Source organism: Branchiostoma floridae, chromosome 17 (genome assembly GCF_000003815.2).
Source record: "Branchiostoma floridae strain S238N-H82 chromosome 17, Bfl_VNyyK, whole genome shotgun sequence".
NCBI classification, from domain to species: domain Eukaryota; kingdom Metazoa; phylum Chordata; class Leptocardii; order Amphioxiformes; family Branchiostomatidae; genus Branchiostoma; species Branchiostoma floridae.
The window spans coordinates 12693953-12714070 of NC_049995.1; the positions used below are offsets into that span (position 1 = coordinate 12693953).

At 40.9% G+C, this 20118-nt stretch overlaps 3 protein-coding genes across 3 annotated transcripts; 2 read left to right on the plus strand and 1 right to left on the minus strand.

The window, feature by feature from the left end:
• LOC118404288 (vacuolar protein 8-like) lies at positions 1–9354 on the plus strand. Its single transcript, XM_035803355.1, has 14 exons — positions 1–223; positions 660–779; positions 1340–1459; positions 2103–2225; positions 4047–4172; positions 4591–4695; positions 4788–4996; positions 5334–5379; positions 5666–5799; positions 6401–6523; positions 6962–7076; positions 7926–8060; positions 8643–8768; positions 9140–9354. Exons 1-14 carry the CDS (start codon positions 79–81, stop codon positions 9268–9270), a joined length of 1758 nt encoding a protein of 585 aa, XP_035659248.1. The 5' UTR covers positions 1–78; the 3' UTR covers positions 9271–9354.
• Positions 9355–11501: 2147 nt separating this feature from the next.
• Positions 11502–17072, plus strand: LOC118404289 (galactosylceramide sulfotransferase-like). The gene is made up of 2 exons (XM_035803356.1): positions 11502–11512; positions 14875–17072. The coding sequence occupies exons 1-2, from the start codon at positions 11502–11504 to the stop codon at positions 16037–16039; spliced, it is 1176 nt and encodes a 391-aa protein (XP_035659249.1). The 3' UTR covers positions 16040–17072.
• Positions 16601–20118, minus strand: LOC118404785. Its single transcript, XM_035804125.1, has 3 exons — positions 19881–20118; positions 19164–19260; positions 16601–18594 (listed from the first exon to the last, which is right to left on the minus strand). The coding sequence occupies exons 1-3, from the start codon at positions 20015–20017 to the stop codon at positions 17614–17616; spliced, it is 1215 nt and encodes a 404-aa protein (XP_035660018.1). The 5' UTR covers positions 20018–20118; the 3' UTR covers positions 16601–17613.

The following is a 20118-nucleotide window of genomic DNA, read 5'->3' on the forward strand; positions in this document are numbered from 1 at the left end:
ACTTACATGTAGTATTTCTGTTCAGAGTGACACTGACGGTACGTGGAAGACAGCTCCACCCTCTAGCGGACTGAAGCGATGGAGGCGTTTATGGAATACTGCGCTTGTTGTCTCTGCTGTGGATGTTACCCCGCCCGAAGGTACCGTGGCGACCTGTACGAACCCCTCCTATTGGACAACGAAAGAGAGGCCGTCAACAGGTTGCTGAGATTTCTAGAACAAAGTAAGGACTTTGATGAAGATACTTTCTGTGTTATGTATCTGCATGCTATAAAATTTTGATTTTCTTTGTTCAATTACTGTAAGTTTTTATAATGTTCTTGGGGATGTTATTTTCACAGTTTTCATATTTCACCACAAAATCTCAACAAAATTAGAAATATGCATGTAGGTACTCTGTTGCAACTTGTACAATTGCATTTCAGCCACATATTAAACTGTCAATGATTTTTCTATGGAGGATGTTGACAAAAGTGACTAATGTAATTGATGGAAAATGGACCATACTAGATGAAATACAGAATTTCAGACTTGTAAATGTTTTGTTTGATTTTTCAGAAGAGGAAAAGCCCCATCTAACAGATGAGAGACTCCACGCTCTGTGTACCCTGTCCTACTCTCACTGATAATATTTCATACTTGTTACTGTCTTTTTTCAGAAGAAGAAAAGCCCCACCTAACAGACGAGAGACTCCACGCCCTGTGTACCCTGTCCTACTCTGATAATGTGGAGCTGCAGAGGTCTGCAGCGCTCTGTTTCTCTGAGATCAGCTCCAGAAGTGAGTAAAGCAGTAATTCTTGAGATTTTTGTTACTGTTAGGGTCTTAACCATGCGGCCCAATACAGTCATGTACAACCAACAACTCTACATTGTACAGAAGTTATAATTCTCCTTCCAATAGGTAAACAAAATACCGGTATGGCTCTCACAATCACTCACACACAGACTCATTCACTCACTCAATCACTTACCCACTCATTCACACTCACTCACTCACTCACTCACTGTCACACTCATTCTCTCACTCACTCCTTCACTCACTCACTCACTCACTCATTTATTTACTCACTCACCCCTCACTCATTCTCATTTACTAACTCACTCACTCACTCAGCAACACAAGTGCTCTTTTACTACTCTCACTCATTCACTCTCACACTCACTCATTCAATCTTTGTTAATTGATTTCTATTAATTGAACTTTTTTTATTCTTTCTATCCTGTTAGCATTTTCCCAGTAAATTTGTCATCCATGAAATCAAGTTCCAATACAAGGTGCTTTTAGTAGTAGTTTACATTCCGAATTCTAAATATGGAACCCTTGCTTGCTCCCTCTAGTGCTGGCACCGGTCTCTGTTAACATGATGGAACCTCTGGTGGCTCTGTTAGAGTCTGAGGACACCCAGGTACAGAGGCACGCCACCCTGGCTGTCAACAACTTCACCCTGCATGGACCTGGTAAGTCTTTATTAACCTTAACTTGATCACATACCCCATGTGGAACCTCTGGTGGCTCTGTTAGAGTCAGAGGACACCCAGGTACAGAGGCACGCCACCCTGGCTGTCAACAACTTCACCCTGCATGGACCTGGTAAGTCTTTATTAACCTTGATCCCCCCATGTGGAACCTCTGGTGGCTCTGTTAGAGTCTGAGGACACCCAGGTCCAGAGACACGCCACTCTGGCTGTCAACAACTTCACACTGCATGGACCTGGTAAGTCTGTCCTGCAAAAAAGAGTCTACAATCATTTACTTTAAAGGTATATTTAATGATGAATGTAAAGGTAATCCAATGGCCTTTTTGAGGCCATAGGGGCAGTGGGTTGTTATCCATAGTGTATTGTAAGGCAGAGTCCAACCCTCTCCTTCCACTGCCTCTTGCCTTTCCAACCAAAGTAAGGTACCAGTTTTTACACCTTTTTTGGAATGAGGAAAGTTGTGTTAAGTGCCTCTCTCAAGGACACAACATCCAGGCAGAAATGCCAAGAATCAAACCTGGTACCTGTCAAACTGGAGTCCTCTTGATCACATAACAGAATTAAATATACCTTGAGTCGTCATAACACAGGTGTTTAATTGATTATTCTTCCATGACCCCAGAGTCCAACATCCGGACGACCCTACAGAGCGGTGCACTCCATCCCCTGCTGACTCTGCTGAACTCCCCTGACACAGAGGTGCAGTGTAACGCCTGCGGCTGTATCACTTCACTGGCTACTAATGGTGAGTATAGATAGAAGGTTATGTTTTTGGTAGTGTGTGTGTCTGTGTGTGTGTGTGTGTGCATGTGTGTGTGTGTGCTGACCCTGCTGAACTCCCCTGACACAGAGGTGCAGTGTAACGCATGCGGCTGTATCACATCGCTGGCTACTAATGGTGAGTAACTCAGTACCTGTGTGTGCGTGTGTTTATGTGTGTGTGTGTGTGTGTGTGTGTGTGTAGCGTGTTTGTGTGGACGTGTGTGTCTGTCTGTGTGTCTGTGTGTGTGTGTGTCTGTTTGTGTGTGTTTGTGTTTACACACACACACACATGTGTGGACGTGTGTGTGTGTCTGTCTGTCTGTTTGTGTTAACACACACACATGTGTGGACATGTGTGTGTGTGTGTGTCTATGCGTGTGTCTGTGTGTCTGTCTGTCTGTCTGCATGCCTGGATGGATTATCGCAATACTTTGTGTGTATATACTAGTACATACTATTAGGATAATCTTCAGGCAGATTTACTAGTGCATATTATGATAATATCAAAGCTGACCCAGAAGTATAGCTGGCCAAAGGTAGTCAGCCAGGCAAACCGTGGCTTAGCAGGTGGCACCCTTTGACTATACTCCTTAGCCAGCTTCGATACTATCTTATGCCACTGGTAAATCTGCCTGGAAATTATATGTACCAGAAGATATTCGTGAGACCTCCAAATGATTAGATTTTCGCCCCTGGTGAGTTTCTATTGTACTGCAGAAAAACTCCCGGTTATGATATTACAGGTCAGTCTGTTCTTTGCAAGCTGTGGTCAAGATTTTTGTGTGGTTGATTCTAAGTTCTTGTGATTAGGAAGAAGTGACATGAGTGACAGTTTGGATCCTCTCAAATCACCCAGAAAATTACTGTATTAACTTGTATGTTTTAAGCTTTAAGGAGTTCCGTCCACCGTTTAAGTCCCAATTAGATTTTGAATTTTTCTTTGTTGTTGTTCACTTGTGCTGACCTAAATAAATATTGGATGCAAATTAATGGAACAAAGAAAAGGTGAATATTAGGAATGCAGTGCAACCAGTCACTGATTCAAAACCTGTGCATATCTCAGGGTTTTTACGCTGCTTCCTAAATGGATTATCACAGCCATGACTTCAAGTACCAAGCTAGGATTGATGTGTTCAAAAATTCGTACTTTCCCAGAACTATCGTAGAGTGGAACTTATTATCACCAAGTACAGTAGAGGCATCTTCTCTGGATAGTTTTAAAGAACGCTTGCAGATAGATGTGCAGAAGTTAGGTGTGACGGATCGTTCAGTGTAATATAACCAGCTGCTGCCGCACCGCGTGCCTGCGAAGCTGGTGTGTTACGCCGAAGGGCGGTTATACCGGCTATATAGATACAGATACAGATACACATGCAATACAAAGTTGTAGAAGTGGATATGCTATATTTCAATCCTCCAGACAACCTTCCAACTTTTTGGTAAAGAGGCACTGGTATTCCAACCTAAAGTCAACCTAAAACATTTATCAAAATTCATGGGTTCTAAGTGGTGCAGTTGTATACTTACAGCAAAAAAGTGCCTCTTGCAGGGAGCGACAAAGTGTTGTTTGTTAAACAAAGAATGTATGGCTTATTGGTCATTGGCAATTTTTCTCATGATCTAAGGAAACTGTGCTCAACAAAGAATGAATAATATGGGGAGGTAAAAGATTTTTTAAAAATTTTTTTCCTTTCAATGGAGTGAAAAGATCTCGTGAATGAGACACTAAGTATGACAGATTCTGACTGGTCAGATGTGCCAGCTGTCAAATGTTGCAATTATCATTTTGACCTTGTCCTTGTAGCTAAAGCAAAGAGAGAGATCGTGGTGAAACGGGGCTCCCGACCGCTGCTTCGACTGGCCGCGGACGCAGTAGACCCCAGGGTACAGCGAAATGCAGTTGGAGCACTTCTAAACCTTACACATTTAGGTAAGATTATCGTTATGTAGATCAATATTATAGTTGTTTATCATTTTAAATATGTTATACACATTGTATATGTTACATTGTATACTCTTTTGTACTTTGTATTGTTACCATCGCAGGGATTTACTTTTGTGGCAGCGGGAAAATTGAGTGTTCGTGGTGGTTTTAAGTTCACAGTAGCACCATAGACTGTAGTCTCATACTATAATGGAAAAATGTTTGCGGTGGTTTTAAGTTCACGGTGAAGTGGTTATCGCAAAAACCGCGAAATCAAAACCACTGCAAACATTTCTGCATTTACAATAGTCTTCAGGGGTTTGTGATCCCTTATGTCCCACAAGTGGCTTTGGGAACAATCCAGCTTTTATACTGCCTGCCATGTCAGATAATGTTTTCTTTTAATTTCTTCTTTTGCTAATAGAAAGCAACAGAAGTGACCTGGCAAGAGAAGGCGCTATCAAGGTCTTCAATGATCTCCTATTGGATGATGATACGGAGATTCAGTATTACTGCGCCGCTGCTCTCAGCAACTTTCCTGTGGACTTTTGGAACAATCAACCCTTTATGCTGCCTGTCATATCAAATAATGTTGTTTCTTTTTACTTCTTTTGCTAACAGAAAGCAACAGAAGTGACCTGGCAAGAGAGGGTGCTATCAAAGTCTTCAATGACCTCCTATTGGACGATGATACTGAGATTCAGTATTACTGCGCCGCAGCTCTGAGCAACATGGCCGTTGACCAGGAGCACAGGAGGATCATGGGTAGTCTGTGGGAGAGGAACATCCCCGGACGACTTATCGCTCTGTTGTCTTCCATGTCAGACAAGGTTTGATGTCTTTAAATTTACTTTTGTTTCTAAAATTTCTTTTATGGGAGTACATCTAGTAGACATTGTTACTTCTGGCAAGGGATAAAATGCTTGAAGCATGATTATGCCCTTTTGTGCACCAAAAATTATCCTGGAAAGCAGAGTTTAGCCAGGGCCGACAGAGAATTTGTTTGGCAGCCAAGGACCCTAGTTAAGCACTCTGGGGTGGAGTCATTCATGGAGAGAGTTGCTGGCCTAGCTAGGCCAATACTGTAGCTTGTTAGGGAGAGAGTTACTTTGAGAGAGTTGCTTTGATTTTTTTTTAGCTTAACAGTAATTGTTCATTCTTCTGTAGGTAAGGTGTCAAGCCTGCCTTGCTTTAAGGAATCTTGCATCTGATGGTAAGTACATCATAATCATAATAAGTATATTATAAACCCAGCCTTCAAGCTACATTATATAATGCCATATTTTGAAACACATTACTTTTTTTCTCAGAAACAAACTAGCGTATAGTGTTTGATCATGTGTAATGGTGCCCTCCAGATTTTAGCGATTTCATTTTTACATTTCAAGGAAAAATATTTGTTTGGGGTACGGCCATAAATTTTACCAGTAAACAGAATGGTACATCCTACTGTAGAGGTTGTAGAGTTATAAAAGCATTAATATTTATTTTTTCCTCAGAAACGAACCAGCGGTTGATCGTGCGTCAGGGCGCCCTGCCCAAGCTGTACCACCTGCTAAAGACAGGCAGTAGGGACACGCAGGTGGCAGCTGCGGCATGTGTCAGGAACCTGTCCATCTGCAAGGCTAACCAGGTGATCTAGCAGTAGTAGTATTAGTAGAAGTAGTAATTGTTAGTATCCAGTACTTGATTACACTGTTGCTGTGATCCCTAACACATGGGTAGGCAGTAGGGACACGCAGGTGGCAGCTGCGGCATGTGTCAGGAACCTGTCCATCTGCAAGGCTAACCAGGTACTTGATAACTATTAGGAGTGGGTATCGGTACGGTACTAATGCAAAACTGTATTTGCTTGTTTGATTGGTTCAGAAAAATTTCAAAAAACGGACCTAAGAAAATGAGTGGACCAGATTTTGGACTGATTAGAAAATAAACAGATTATACTGGCAGGTGTCCACATGTTTTGGGAGCTTAATGGTCCAAGAAAATAGTAGTGGAATGAAGTAAAGGAGAGTTGATAGTCATTTTTACTTTACTAAGTTTCTACTGTCAATTAAGGGTTACTTACATTCTACTGAGCCCTGCTCCAAATTAACTAGGTTTCAAGCAAAATATGTGTTTGTCTCTCAGTCTGATAATTTTGAAATTCAGCAACAAATCAACAAATTCAGCTTAAGTTAGTTGACCATGTGAAGCCAGCTTATGGATGATGCAATTTCTACTTCTATTGCCAGGCGGAGCTTCTACAGGACTGGTTCCTGGCCATCCTTCCCAGGATGCTGAGCGACAAGTCCACAGCTGTGCGCTGCCACGCCGCAGGCACAGTCAGGAACCTAGTGGACACCGAGAACGCTGAGGTGAGACCTAGGCCTGTTTGGCATATTGAATGTGTTTTGGGTTACCCAACTGAACCTGGCAAAAACCTGCAGAACATTGGGTACCTTTGTTGGACGCTGCTAAGGGAGCCAGTTCACCTTTAAAAAGTAAATTACAAACTTAAGGTTTTTACAATAGTTAAGTCAAGTCAAAGTTTATTGTACAGCAGTTGTAATGGGTACAATGTAAGGCAAAGTCATGTACATTGCATAAGACAACTGGCCATATAGAAATATTGATCTTATATTGACAGGTTACATTAAGATTTAGGTAACAATATTCTGACTAGTACCAGTACTTGCCATTTACATTATTCTAGTACAAAGTATATGTAGGTTCTATGCTGTACAATATTGAATGAATATTCTGAAGTCATTTTATGACATCAATATGCTTAGAATTTCTTTTGTTTTCCTCAGGCATTTGTCCAAGCGGGAATTCTGGATGCCCTGACTGGAAACCTGGTGGACTCAGCCAGTAGTGTGGAGCTGCAGTCAGAAGTCACAGCTGCGGTGGCCATCATGGCTAACAGGGGTGAGTAACGGCAACTCTTACAGTAGGGAAGAGATATGTAACAAGATTTGAAAAGCACTACTTTTAAAGATTGTTTTAAACTTAAAAATACAAACTTTTCTGATCAGAGTTCAACATGTGGCCATCATGGCTAACAGGGGTGAGTTAGCAACTCTTACAGTAGGGCAAGAGATATGTAACAAGATGGAGAAAGCACTACTTGTAAGAGATTGTTAGAAACTTGTTCACAGAATGGACCCGTCTACCATAGCAACACATCCATGAACTTGGCTGCAAATTTTGGCAAGTCTCAACTATCCTTTAAAAGATGTGTTTGTTAGATAAAGTTCATTTGTTTCAATATCTTTTACATGTATTTTAATATCATTCAATTGACATACACATACTGTTGCGCCAAATATGCACACCTATGCAATTAAATATTAGACCGTCATGAAATTGTTCATGTAAAAAGAATATGACAGCTAATAATATCAAAATATAGTAGAGTAGAGTAGAGCTACTAGAGGTCTTCGGTAAACATTGTGCCAAGTTCAAAACTAGCAGCACAGTGGCTCAAGTCAAGGAAAATCCTCTTTTGAAAAGGGGTGAAAGCAAAGTTTTAGTTTACGATGTCTTGTAGTAAAAACAAGTGTATTGTTCCAGAATCGCCATTAGTGATATTATATGTTACCTGTTGTAACTCTTAGTGTCTTAGTTCTCTTTCCATCTAGCCTAGTTTAAAATCACTGTATAAGTTTAGTTTTGCCTTTGCATCCATTAGACCACATGTGGTCCTTCTGTGCATTTAGCCTTTGGGCATGAATATGCAATAAAGATTACTAGTATAATGAATTATTATTGTTACAGAGTCTGTCCGAGATCACTTGCACCACACCCGGGAGGGGATTGTCTTCCCAAACCTTGTTTCCGTGGCAACCAACTGTGAGAATTTGAACGTGCAGTACAACTGTGCCAGTATCATCGGTCAGCTGCTGGTCACAGGTGAGACAATCCACATGAATTGTTTTTATCTTATGATTCATCAGGGAAAAGGAAATACTTTTTAATTGTGTTAGTCAAGCATAATGATTTGATTGCAACTTTTGTACAATACAAACATTGTTTGGTCAACTTTTTATGTTCTGTTGAAGTTCTAATTTTAGAAAGATTATCTAAGGTGGTGGGTTTGAACCCAAGCAGGCTTCACTGTTGTAGAAAAAGCACTTTTAAGTCATTTTCTCACTTGGCTCAGGTGGAAATGAGTACCTTAAGCTATAGTTAGGGACGACCTTCGGATGAGACATTTAATGGGGCTTTTACTTGCTAACAGGTACTGTAAATGCATTTAAGTTCGCGGGGATTTCATTTCGCGGTAGTGGGAAAAGGGAATTTTCGCGGTGGATTTAAGTTCGCAGTAACACCATAGACTGCAGTCTGATACCATAATAGAAAAATGTTTGCAGAAAAGTGGTCACCGCCAAAACCGCGAACATTAATCCACCGCGAACATTTCTTCATTTACAGTATATTCTGTGTTTCGCTAGTTAAACAAAACAAATTGTACAAAATGCACCTTATCTCCAGGCATAGAAGCTGAAACCATAGAGCCCAACGTTCCCGGCCTCCTGTGCTACCTGGAAAGACTGCTGAACAGTGGGGACGCCAACAGTATCCAGATCTCTCTGTGGTCACTTCTTCTACTCGCAAAATGTAAGGCTCATTTTACTCTTTTCAAATCCTTTTACATCAATAATATTTTTTTTCTCTGCATTGGTACATTATACACAATTAGTTTATACAATTTGAAGGTATTTAAAAAAAGGTAATACCTTGTGTTGTAAGGTCAGATTGTATTCTTCCTTATTGACACTTGTAGTGTACAATGTATGTAGTACTACATGAATCCTCATGATCTAGCTAAACCTGAAAGTTTGCCTAAAATCTGGTAAATAGCGGTTATCAAGTATCCTTAAAACATTTTAAACATATGTCTTTACTTGCATACATCAAAACAGATATTAACCATGTTGTTCTACTGGTGACTTTTTCAGTTCCTGATATCTCAGTTCTTTCTGTTTCAGATGACAACTTCCAGAGAGTGTATCCTTCGAGTGCCCTTCCCCAGAAAGTGCAGGGTCTGCTGAGGGCGAGTCTGCCTGCAAACATACAGGAGATGGCCAGGAGTGTTGTGAACAAGTACACACCCAGTTAACCGGCAATGCTGAGAGAACCAAGCAGGGTTGGACAAGTCCACTAACCCAATTGTCCAGGGCAAGTGAAAGTGCTGATAGGGCAAGCACATGTCCTACCCCACTTGTCTGATCGGGCAAGTAGGATATTTCCATGAGTGTGATTTTGATGTACTTGTTACCTTTCACAGCCATGACATCAAGGTTTGGTCAACACAGAAAAGTAGAGCCAACAGTAAAACAATTCTATAGATGGAAATGTTTGGAGAAGTGAAAAGTTAGTTTGGGCAAGTCAATTTTCTATGTACTTGCCTGATCAGACAATTGAATTTTAGAAAATTTGTACAACCCTGCCAAGACATATGCAAACATGGTCAACTTTTCTTGCACAGTTGTAATACAAACGGTCGTTGTTTGTAGTACAACAGTTTTGAGCATTGTTCCAACACAAGGAAGACACTCACCGTGAATTTTCAGTTGATATTGTCGACCAGGGTTCTAGCCAGCATTTGTCCTTCCGTCCTTTGACGGAATTTTGCTGCTAGGGACTGACACATATTTGCCCATTCCCTCCTCTGTGATGGACAAAAATCAGCATAATCAAGATATCAATTGCCCATTCCCTCCTCTGTGATGGACAAAAATCAGCATATCAAGATATCAATTGCCCATTCCCTCCTCTGTGATGTACAAAAATCAGCATATCAAGATATCAATTGAACCAAGCTGAGTCTACCAGCAATATTTGCCCCTCAAAGGAAAAAGCATTTCAGATGGTCTAGATTTCAACATTTTCCCGAATAGCATACCCCCCGACCCCCCTAGGATCATTGTGCCTTCGACAGGATGTTTATTTCAGGCTGGCTAGAATACTGTTGTCAACCTTCATCAGATGACTGATTCACTGCGCTGACGTTCCGCAAGTCAGAAGCGACGTCAGGTGAAGGACATCCTTATATTGGAACATAGCTCAGAACTGGTTAACTATGGATTCTACCAGCACAAATGAGTCTTCAGTCAATCGCTGTATTTGTTTATATCTGGGGTATTCTACAACTATATATATAGTGCCTACCAGGATGCCAGCTTTTAGATTGATAGTGAATACTGAAATTAGCAGATCAATTTGTCTTCCACCTGATTTTTGCCTGCCAGGCATCATTGTGACGTCATCTTGATTAATCCTGCATTGAAAAAGCTTTTCTATTTGCATGATTTTAATGGTTGTAGGAATTCAGTGCATTTTTAGACCGGTCTGAATCTCCATAGTGACAATTGAGATCAGGTGAGGTCATTTAGGCCTTTAAGGAACATTTCTACTTTTTTTGCACAACTTTTGTACATTGTGATTTTCCACTTAGATGTACATGTATTCAAAGCCCTCATTTATAATTTACTTTAAAACAATCTAAACAAATAAGAATTGGGACTAAAATTATGTGGATGATATTTAACCCTCTTCTGCTGAGGTTGTATTTCAGCACCAAGTATATATTGGTCATAGCATCAGCTGGAAGGTTAAAGATTTTTAATTCTATTAAGACAAATGTCATGTGGGGTTTAAGAAAGTGTTAGGAGCTGAACCATTGTTGTCAACAATCTCCTGATCCCAGAAAATTTCACCTACCTTGAAGGTAGCTATTTGACACAATATCTGTGTTGGTGATGGGGTTTGGCAGTAGGAAAAGTTTTAGCCATTTTATTTTCTATTCTCTTAAATTTTAACTTTTGAAATTATAGCTGATGAAATTGCTTGACTTGTTGTTTCCAAAGGTATTGAATTGCCCTTGAGTTTTGATAAGATTTGAAAATCATGTCAGTTATTCAGACAATGCTTGGCTATAATATCTATTTGTTGTCATCTTTTGTGATGGTGTTTTAAACCTCATAATACAACTCAGCACTATGTATGTTGTATGGCCTAAATAACTGATATAGAATTTAAAATTTTAGTAGCTTTTGGAGTGTTGATTTTAATTTAAGCGGTGGTTATTCTGTTTATAATATTAGTCATTAAATGTTTCTATATTTAGCATCCATGCCACTGTAAAAACGGACAACGTTTTAAGCTGTGCATTCTTCATTTAAAAAAGCAACAGGGTTTTAAAGAAAAACTTCACTTTATACTGATAATTTATACTACTATGCACAGATTTGTATATTCCTGCATTCTATGTCATAATCTCTTAACTTAGAATCCCATGTCAGGGACATACAAGATAGTAACTTATTGTATTTAGTTTTGGAATTCAGGATGGCAGTATGGTCAGTACAAACCTTTGTTAAGTGTACCTAGTTTTGCTACTTTGTGTTTTGAACATCGGTCATTTTAAGTTGCAAGGTAAGACAGTAAAAAATGTAAATCTAAAGGTGTTTAGTAAGCTCTCTAAGTCAGTTTGTAAGCTATAAGTCAGTCTGTTAGTTATTCTTGTGCATTTATTCTTATGTGATTGTGTTAATTCTATTTGATATGGTAGGTCTTCCAAATGAAGCAACTGACTATGCAATTCTGTATACAAACATAATTTCACCATTTATATGACAGTGTGCAGTCTTGATTTATTGTGATGTGGTGTTTGGGGCCTAGCATATAGACAATGAATGGCCATGGCCATTTTAATCTCGAACCAGATCCACGGTGCGTAATGTATAGTATCAAACTTCCCGTTTGACTCCCTTAGCCGGCTATACTCCCTGGCCAGCTTTGATACTATCTTATGGCACCGTAGGATCTGCTTGGAGATTATTATCTTTGACCTTCGACCATGATGTGTACATTTGCACTAATACCTGTGAAATGGCTTATTTAAAGTTGTGGCTTGTTACTACTCAGGCTGTGGTGAACAATCAAACTTTGATATACTGTAGACAAATGTTATAGGAATGATATTACCAAGAATTTCTTTAATCATTACACTCATAAAGAATGCTGCAGAAAAATAAGGTCATTGACATTTTAGAAACGAAAATCTACTTAAAATTTTCCAGAAATTAAAGGTTTTTCTTTAGTTTAATGAAGAGTCTGGGACGTTTAGGTCTGCATAGAAATGGTATTGTTTTTGTGACTGATGCTAACATTTGAATAGGGCTCCAGTGCCACTCCACTCAAGTGCCTCACAGGTTTTGTGCAATCACTACAGCAGGGAGCTAGTCCGCTGGTAGAGATGTGTGTTCAGCTTCCATTATGATACTCTTTCCCAAATATTGAGTGCTATATAAAGCAGAGAAAGCAAGTTGAACATGTACAATTTTTTTTTTTTGTACAAGTCTTTGGTATGACTCAGGTGGGAACTAAACTCACGACCTACCGACTGCAAGGCGACCTCTCTTGCACCGGTCATGAAAGATAAGAATCCAATATACATTTTGGCAAGAAGAATCTAGTTTTGATGTAAGTCTTACTGGGGTACATTTTAATACATGGACGTTGAGTTATTAGTGTGTTGTTATTTTTTAAGTTAAAAGGTAGTACTCTTTTATAGATTACAGTGTATCATTTGTTGTTTTAACATTGAATCTGTTTTAGACTTGCTAATAAAGACTCACTGACGTCTTGAGTGTGTTTTTGCGTAATGTCTGTGACAGACAAAAGATAACGGATGTTATCTGAAACGTTTGACCATTTCCAAAGCATATACTAGTACAATTATTTTAGTAATTGCTATTTCGCATGTGTGTGAATATCATTTATATGTTAAAGGATTTTCACTTTTTACGTTTCCATCCGCCTAAGTGAAATGCTGTTTTATGAGCGAGAAGAAGTTGAACCTTTTAACATACTAGAATGTATGAAGAAATCTGAGCATATTCGGAAAGTGTTAATAAGTTAACTGAGTTTCCTATAAGCCGGGAAAGTTTGCCGACGAGTAATAACCTGTGGTTGATGTAATTAGGGCAGTGGAGTATGTAATGGGCGACTGTTTCGGCCATTGACCTTTCTATTTACGGTAGATTTTCCACCTGTCCTTATGTTTACAACTGTTTTAAGAAGCGAGAAGAAGTTGAACCTGTACATACTAGAATGTATGAAGAAATTTAAGCCGGGAAAGTTTGCTGACGAGTCATAACCTTTGGTTCATGTAATTACAGCATTGGAGTATGGTCTGACCTTTCTACTTACAGTACATTTCTGTACAAATTTGTCCTGATGTTTACAACTGTTTTTAGAAGCGAGAAGAAGTGGAACCTGTACATACTAGAATGTATTAGTCTATGTAGATGTAGTAAGATAGCACTTTATCATATCAAAACTTGTACCTTATAGATATTGCTACGACCCGTACTTAGCTTGTTTGAGCGTAATTGCAAAAGAAAGGTCACTTACCCAATCATTAAAAACCGGTCCTTCTGGTTAGTATAAACAGTTACAGGTCATTAACAGGTCATATCAAAGTTCTGGTGTCTGAGGTTTAAAGATTGTACACGAAGACCTACGTGGAAGTTTGTACATATTTCCGTACGTGGTGGAATACTCAGAACGCCAAAGTGTGACGGCAACGTCTCGGGCTGCACTCACGGCAGGTTTGTGGCATTTGTTCCGCTCAAATTTCGCTCTAAGTTGTAGTTTGGCAATGAAAAGTAAAATCATCAATCAAACGCTGTCAAACAGGCTGGTATACTAGTACATGCACAACAACGCAAAATTTCACTTCTCTTCTCAAACCAATGTGTAATGTCCAGTGCCTTTGAGTATTTTAACATTGTGAATTATGAAGAGTAGATTTTCGTGAAATCGAGTGGGAGAGAGAGGAGAGGGGTGTAGCAAATAATCGGGACCTAAAATGAGGTGACCAAGTGTCAATGTACCCATTACAACAATTTGTTTACATATGTAGAAATCTTTCCAAATATTATACATATTTCAGACTTACATACATGCATTTAGATAAAGATATATAAATCCAGCTAGAAGAAAACATAAAGTAGGGTATGTTTCTTTCCATGAAAAACAAGAATCACTCGAGGAACAAAGGCTGAATTATATCTCTATCAATTTGATCTAGAATCGTCGAGGTGGAAAACGCCACGTCGAGTATGGCGAGACCGACAATGAAATTATGGGGTTTTGTTCTCATGGTTCTTTTCTACATTGGGCTCGGCTGTTATATCCATTTCAGGCGGCCACCCTACTGGATTTTCAACAGGTAACTAGTATCTTCTTAAATATATCTGTAGACGTAGTGGCGACGTAGTAATTACGTCATGTTCAGAGCGAAGCCATTCTTGACTGACAATGCTTTTTTTAAGACATTCAGGTATAATTACTTCATGTATCATTAAGAAAGAAATATCAACTTTCCAAGACAAGTTTGATTGCCGCGGCGGCTAAAACCCCCTTGTGTAATGAGACAGTGGATTATCAAAACAATCACAGCATCGTCAACATGTATCTTCTTCATGAGGACTACATAATTATGTCATATTGTTCCTGAAAAAAATTTATCAGTTTGTTTTATTCTTCTGTAAACGTTTTGACGACCATCAGTCGTCTTCATCAGTACAAAATTATGAAGACGACAGATGGTCATCGAAACGTTTACTGAAGAATCAAAGAAGGTTGTAAAACGAAGAAGATTTTGTTCAAAGGAATATAAAATAATGTTTACTTCTTTTTTACTGCATGTCAGGAAGCTTACAAGGGAAGGTGCCTGTGACGCCAAGCGAAACTTCATGTTCGTCAAAGTGCACAAGGCTGGAGGCACGACAGCCACCTGCATCTTCCAACGCTTCGGGTACGAACACAACCTGACCTTCGTTCTGCCTGTCATCAAGACTGACATCGGTTGGCCCAACCTCTTGAGACAAGAAGACTTCATACCGTCGGCAGACGGTACTTATAATGTTCTAGTCGACCACACGGTTTACAATAGGCAGTTGTTAGACCATCTCATGCCTCCTGACACTGTGTACATCTCTATCCTTAGGCAGCCACTGGCTCAACTTCGGTCTACGTTCAACTGGTATCACCTTGTTGACCACATGAATGGGTTGAACGGGTCGAAAGATCCTGTTGCGTCCTTCTTAAAAAGGCCGAACAAATTTCACATCCCGTATGTCAAAGCAGATATCCGTACAAGAGTGCCATATACCCTCGAAAAGAATCTCATGGCGTATGACCTTGGCTTTCCTCTCGGACTGTCTGACAGCCAATCGTCCATTGATGAGTATATCGAAACGCTGACCAGAGAAATTGACCTGGTTCTCATTTTAGAACATATGGACGAATCTCTTGTCTTGTTGAGGAGGATGATGTGTTGGACCTTAAAAGACATTCTTTATAACGTCGCACCCAAAAACCTGAACAAATATGAAAGGTCACCAATGAGCGCGGCCTTGCTGAATCAGCATCGCCAATGGAGCAATGTAGATTATCAGCTGTACGATCACTTTAACGCGACACTTTGGCAGAAGATACAAAGAGAAGGCGCCGATTTTCTACACGAAGTGCACCATTTTCGAAACGTGCTGAATCAAACGACTATCTTCTGCGCGAAAGCAATCACGAAAGTACCTGTATACAACAAAACAAACAATAACATTGTTGGGCGGAAGGTTGGTTTAAATCCGACAGCTGGCAAACTTACAATTCCAAAGACAGCGTGGCATGAAAAATTTGACATAGATCCGACCTTCTGTCTAAAACTAAAAATGGAATGGCGTGACTGGGCATATGTTTTAAAAAAGAAGCACAGAATGCCACGGAACATATCTCCCGATATTAGAAGTGCTATTGAATGGCCTGACACCAAAGTTCTGGATAAATCTCTAATGCGAAAAATTTTTCACGTTTGACATGGTTGAGGTGGATTTCGCTATACGCTTAGGACCGATAAACTGTCAAATACATTTTGTAACAATTACTCAAGCAACTGGACATGCATGATTTTGGAAACGGTCAGATGTTTCAGATAATATCCATTACCTTTCATCAATGACACTGAAGATATCATGTAATTGCTAATACCGGGGTATTTGGCGTATTTTACTACCTGGATGTCTAACTTTCATCGACGTATCATGATGAAATCGCATTACAAAGAACCATATCCATAAACTTACAGTTTGGTGTTGACGTTACAATGACCCCTGTCGGTGTTTCTCTCTAAGAGGCCTAGGGTCTGCATGCTCTTTTCCGTGAGGCGTAGGCAGCCTATTTCTATTCCCGTAACTCGTCGGGAAAACCATCTTAGCTACGTAATTCGTAGCTAGGGCCTAGGCGATCAAACTTAGCGTAATTGCCTTCCTTGGTATAGCGTAATACGAGTGAGATCTTCTGAATTCGGCGTAAATCGTTGTCGGGATCCCCCATGCAGACCCTCCTCTAACCAAGATGGTTCTTAATACCAGGCCGAATGACATCTCGAAGCTTTATCAAATACAACAAAAGGCACAGTGAGTGGTCGACTATCAACTAAAAGATAGAGATACAAAGTCAAGCTTGAAATTCCAATGACTAAATAATGTAGGATAACAAACTTGAATCTCTATTCTTGATACAACCATGTGGGACTAACGTGAGTGTTATCATGTTTAATTTCTAATAACAAACCATTCTTTTATGTATTTACTTATCTGAGCATTATGATGCGGCGAAGAAGATAGCTGTCAGATATAATATAAGGTCAAATATATATTTACTTCTGATATCGGGTTTGTATTTCGACAGAATGATTGATTTTATAGTTTTGGTAACGTAGTCGTAGAAGATCAAGTACATTTCACGGTAGATTGTCCTTTGTATGATAGCGATAGAAGAATTCTATTCGACTTTGTGTTAAGTATGTTGCATCACTTCAGATACTTGAATAGTAAAGAGAAATTTATATTCCTTGCAGCTTTCCATAAATCAACCTTAACCAACCATACAGCTAGCTACATTATTTTATACAATTACCAAGAAGCGAGAGGAAGTCGAATGTAGATTAGACGGTTATATGTACAATGTATATGATTGTTACCATTTTAACATGTGACCTGTATTTAGCGCAATGGGGCAAAAATGTACAATAAAGGCCTCCACCAGGCCTCCCTAAGAGGGTACAAATCATAAAATTGTGCCAAAGAAATGACAAATTGGCCAGTCAGACTCTTTTTATACAACCAATACTTTATTCTCACCGACGTTTTGGCGACCGTCTGTCACCTTCTTCAAGGCATTTCTGACTGGTTCACATTGTACTGCAGGACAGGTGTCGCTGCTCACATTTCAGATGCGGTCACAAAACGTAAAAAGTATATTGACTATGGCCACCAGGCGCTAGACGCACTAAACGCGGGGACTTTTGGGTTGAAGACCGGGTCGGAGGCCGTGATACCCTCGGTCTGCTCCCGGAGCTTGGTGAAGAAGACGTCGGCGTCCAGGTGCCCTAGAAGCCGGAGAAGGACGTCGCACTGAGCGTCAGGATCCATGCCACGAGGCTGGAGGTGAACCAGACCTGCCCCTGCTGCAGAGGTGCACGTAGTCTGAACGCTGCGGGTTCAGAGGACCTGGATCTCTCCATCCTAGTGGCATGGCCTTCAACTGCCGGCGACATCTCCCTTCGGCTGCTGTTTGTACCGGGCCTCGTCTCCTGTTGGCACCAGACCTGCCCCTGCTGCAGAGGTGCACGTAGTCTGAACGCTGCGGGTTCAGAGGATCTGGGTATCTCCCTCCTGGTGGTGCGGCCTTCGGCTGTCGGCGACATCTTTCCCGTCTCCTGTTGGCTCATCTTCCCCTGCTGCAGAGGCGCACGATGTCTGAACACTGTGGCTTCACAGGACCTGGATCTCTCCCTCCGGATGGGACGGCCTTCGGCTGCCTGTGACATCTCCCTCGCCTGCTGCAGCTTTTCACACTGGACCTCGGACTGCTGAAGATCTAGAGGTGCATGTAGGCTGAACGCTGCGGGCTCAGAGGACCTGGGTCCCTCCCTCCGGGTGCTATGGCCTTCAGCTGCCGGCGACATCTCCCCCGCCTGCTCGGACAGACCGAGTCGCTTCTTAAGCTCGGCGATCTCCATCGTTAGGCTTGCGTTGTACAGTGCGGGTTCAGAGGACCAGTTTCGCTCCCTCCAGACGGTACGGCATTCGGCTGTCGGCGACATCTCCCTCGCCTGTCGCTGCTTACACCGGACCTCGGACTGCTGAAGATCTGAAGTTGCACGTAGTCTGAACGCTGTCGGTTCAGAGAATCTGGATCCCTCCATCCTAGTGGTACGGCCTTCGGCTGCTGTCGGCAACGTCTCCCTCGTCTGCTGTGTGTACCGGACCCCGGACTGACCGAGCAGTTTCTTGAGCTCGGCGTTCTCCACCGTCAGGCTGTTGGACTCCTGTTCTAGGCTTGAATTCTGTTCTTGTAGAGCCTTGTTCTATAGGAAGGGAAAACGATTTGATTAGCATGTCTTAATAATGAAAGTTTATTTACAAGTTCATGCCCGGAGGCTAATTGAAACTACATGGTGAAGACATACAAGTGGCAATGAACAGTGATAAACATCATTGGAAATAGAAGTTACTCGAATTCCAGCGTTAACTATTTCTAAAGGGTTTGGCCGGGGTTTAACTTCTTCTTTTTTTTAAAAAAAGGAGACGAAAAGCCCATTTTTTTACAGTTTTTGACAAAAAGGCTTTCTGTCCACCTGTGGATGTGAGTTGCTGTGGATGTGAGTTGGGGTATGTCTTTGTGGCTTCCCTAAACAAAGTGATTATTCCGGATTGGTTGAATGAACACTTAGAAATAAAATGTGTTTCGTCTTCTACACTGCTTTTAAATTGCACATCACTTTCAGATGGGATGTTCAAATTCTGTCTTAAACTTTGAAGTGTTAGTTTGCCATTTCTTCACCGGTGATTTCAGAATAACCAGAGAATGACTTTAATTGGATAAAAATGTCAAAGGTTAGAGGTAAAAGGGCACTTAGATATTATGAAGGCTTACCTGTTCTTCTAGTTTGGCTGCAAGAAATTCCAGTTCGTCCATTTTGGCCTTCTTTCTGTCCCTTGCTGTTTGCGCTGCCGCTCGGTTCTTCATTTTTCTACAAAAAAAAAGGAAAGAAAATCCCCATCATTAGTTCAAATACATTTCTCACAATAGCTTTGTTGGATTTCTCAAAATCATTTTTTCTGCTACTAGCCCAATCGATGCTTTTCTGACCTACATCTACATCCTTGTCTGCATATGGAAGTCGTCAGACAACTTTTCTGACGCTCTCTGGATAATGTCTTTCACAGGAAGGTCTAAGGAAACAGTGTTGCCGCACTCCAGAACCGACTCACGGAAGCTTAACTCTTAAACACTCACAAATCCTTTTGTTTGTAAATCAACATTGTAACAAAAGTACAAACACAGAGAGAGAGAGAGAGAGAGAGAGAGAGAGAGAGAGAGAGAGAGACAGAACGACGAAAACAACACGGTAGATGCCTGGAGGCATGAGCAGACAACTTCTTGCCACCCAGTTTATATGACACAGCAGGAATGGACAAACAAGAAGAATCGTATTATCATTGTTTTTACTTTTTCACCAAAAAGGAAAAAGAAAAGAAAGTCACGTAGAAGAACTTGGCAAGAGAGGGAGTAGCTACAGATTTTTTTTGTCAAGAAGCCTTGTGCCACTAAGACAATTATCTTAAGTGTCACTTCTGGTTGAATAGTCACCTTCTCATCGCCTTCTGCTCAGGTGTCAGGTGGTTGAGTCTTTTTCTCCTCCTTGGTTGTTCCGTCAGTCCTGATGAAGACGCCATGTTGGTGTGAAGTCCTGTCGCTGTCCCACAAGCGATGTTCATCGGCGCCATCCTCAGTTCTCGGCGCCGACCATAGCGTACGCAACGCCCGGTGGTATATCTCGGACTCCTCTGGGTTTTAGGCGGTTGGCATCACAAACTTACTTGTCCAG

Excerpts from the sequence above, each read along its gene's own strand:
- LOC118404785 (XM_035804125.1), bottom strand. The coding sequence starts at position 20,017 with ATGGCGCCGATGAACATCGCTTGTGGGACAGCGACAGGACTTCACACC. Across the intron at positions 19,261-19,880 it reads GAGCAGAAGGCGATGAGAAG|AAAAATGAAGAACCGAGCGG; the intron begins GTGACTATTCAA and ends TTTTTTTTGTAG. Across the intron at positions 18,595-19,163 it reads CAGCCAAACTAGAAGAACAG|AACAAGGCTCTACAAGAACA; the intron begins GTAAGCCTTCAT and ends CCCTTCCTATAG.
- LOC118404288 (XM_035803355.1), top strand. The coding sequence starts at position 79 with ATGGAGGCGTTTATGGAATACTGCGCTTGTTGTCTCTGCTGTGGATGT. Across the intron at positions 2,226-4,046 it reads CACTTCACTGGCTACTAATG|CTAAAGCAAAGAGAGAGATC; the intron begins GTGAGTATAGAT and ends TTGTCCTTGTAG. Across the intron at positions 5,800-6,400 it reads CCATCTGCAAGGCTAACCAG|GCGGAGCTTCTACAGGACTG; the intron begins GTGATCTAGCAG and ends TTCTATTGCCAG.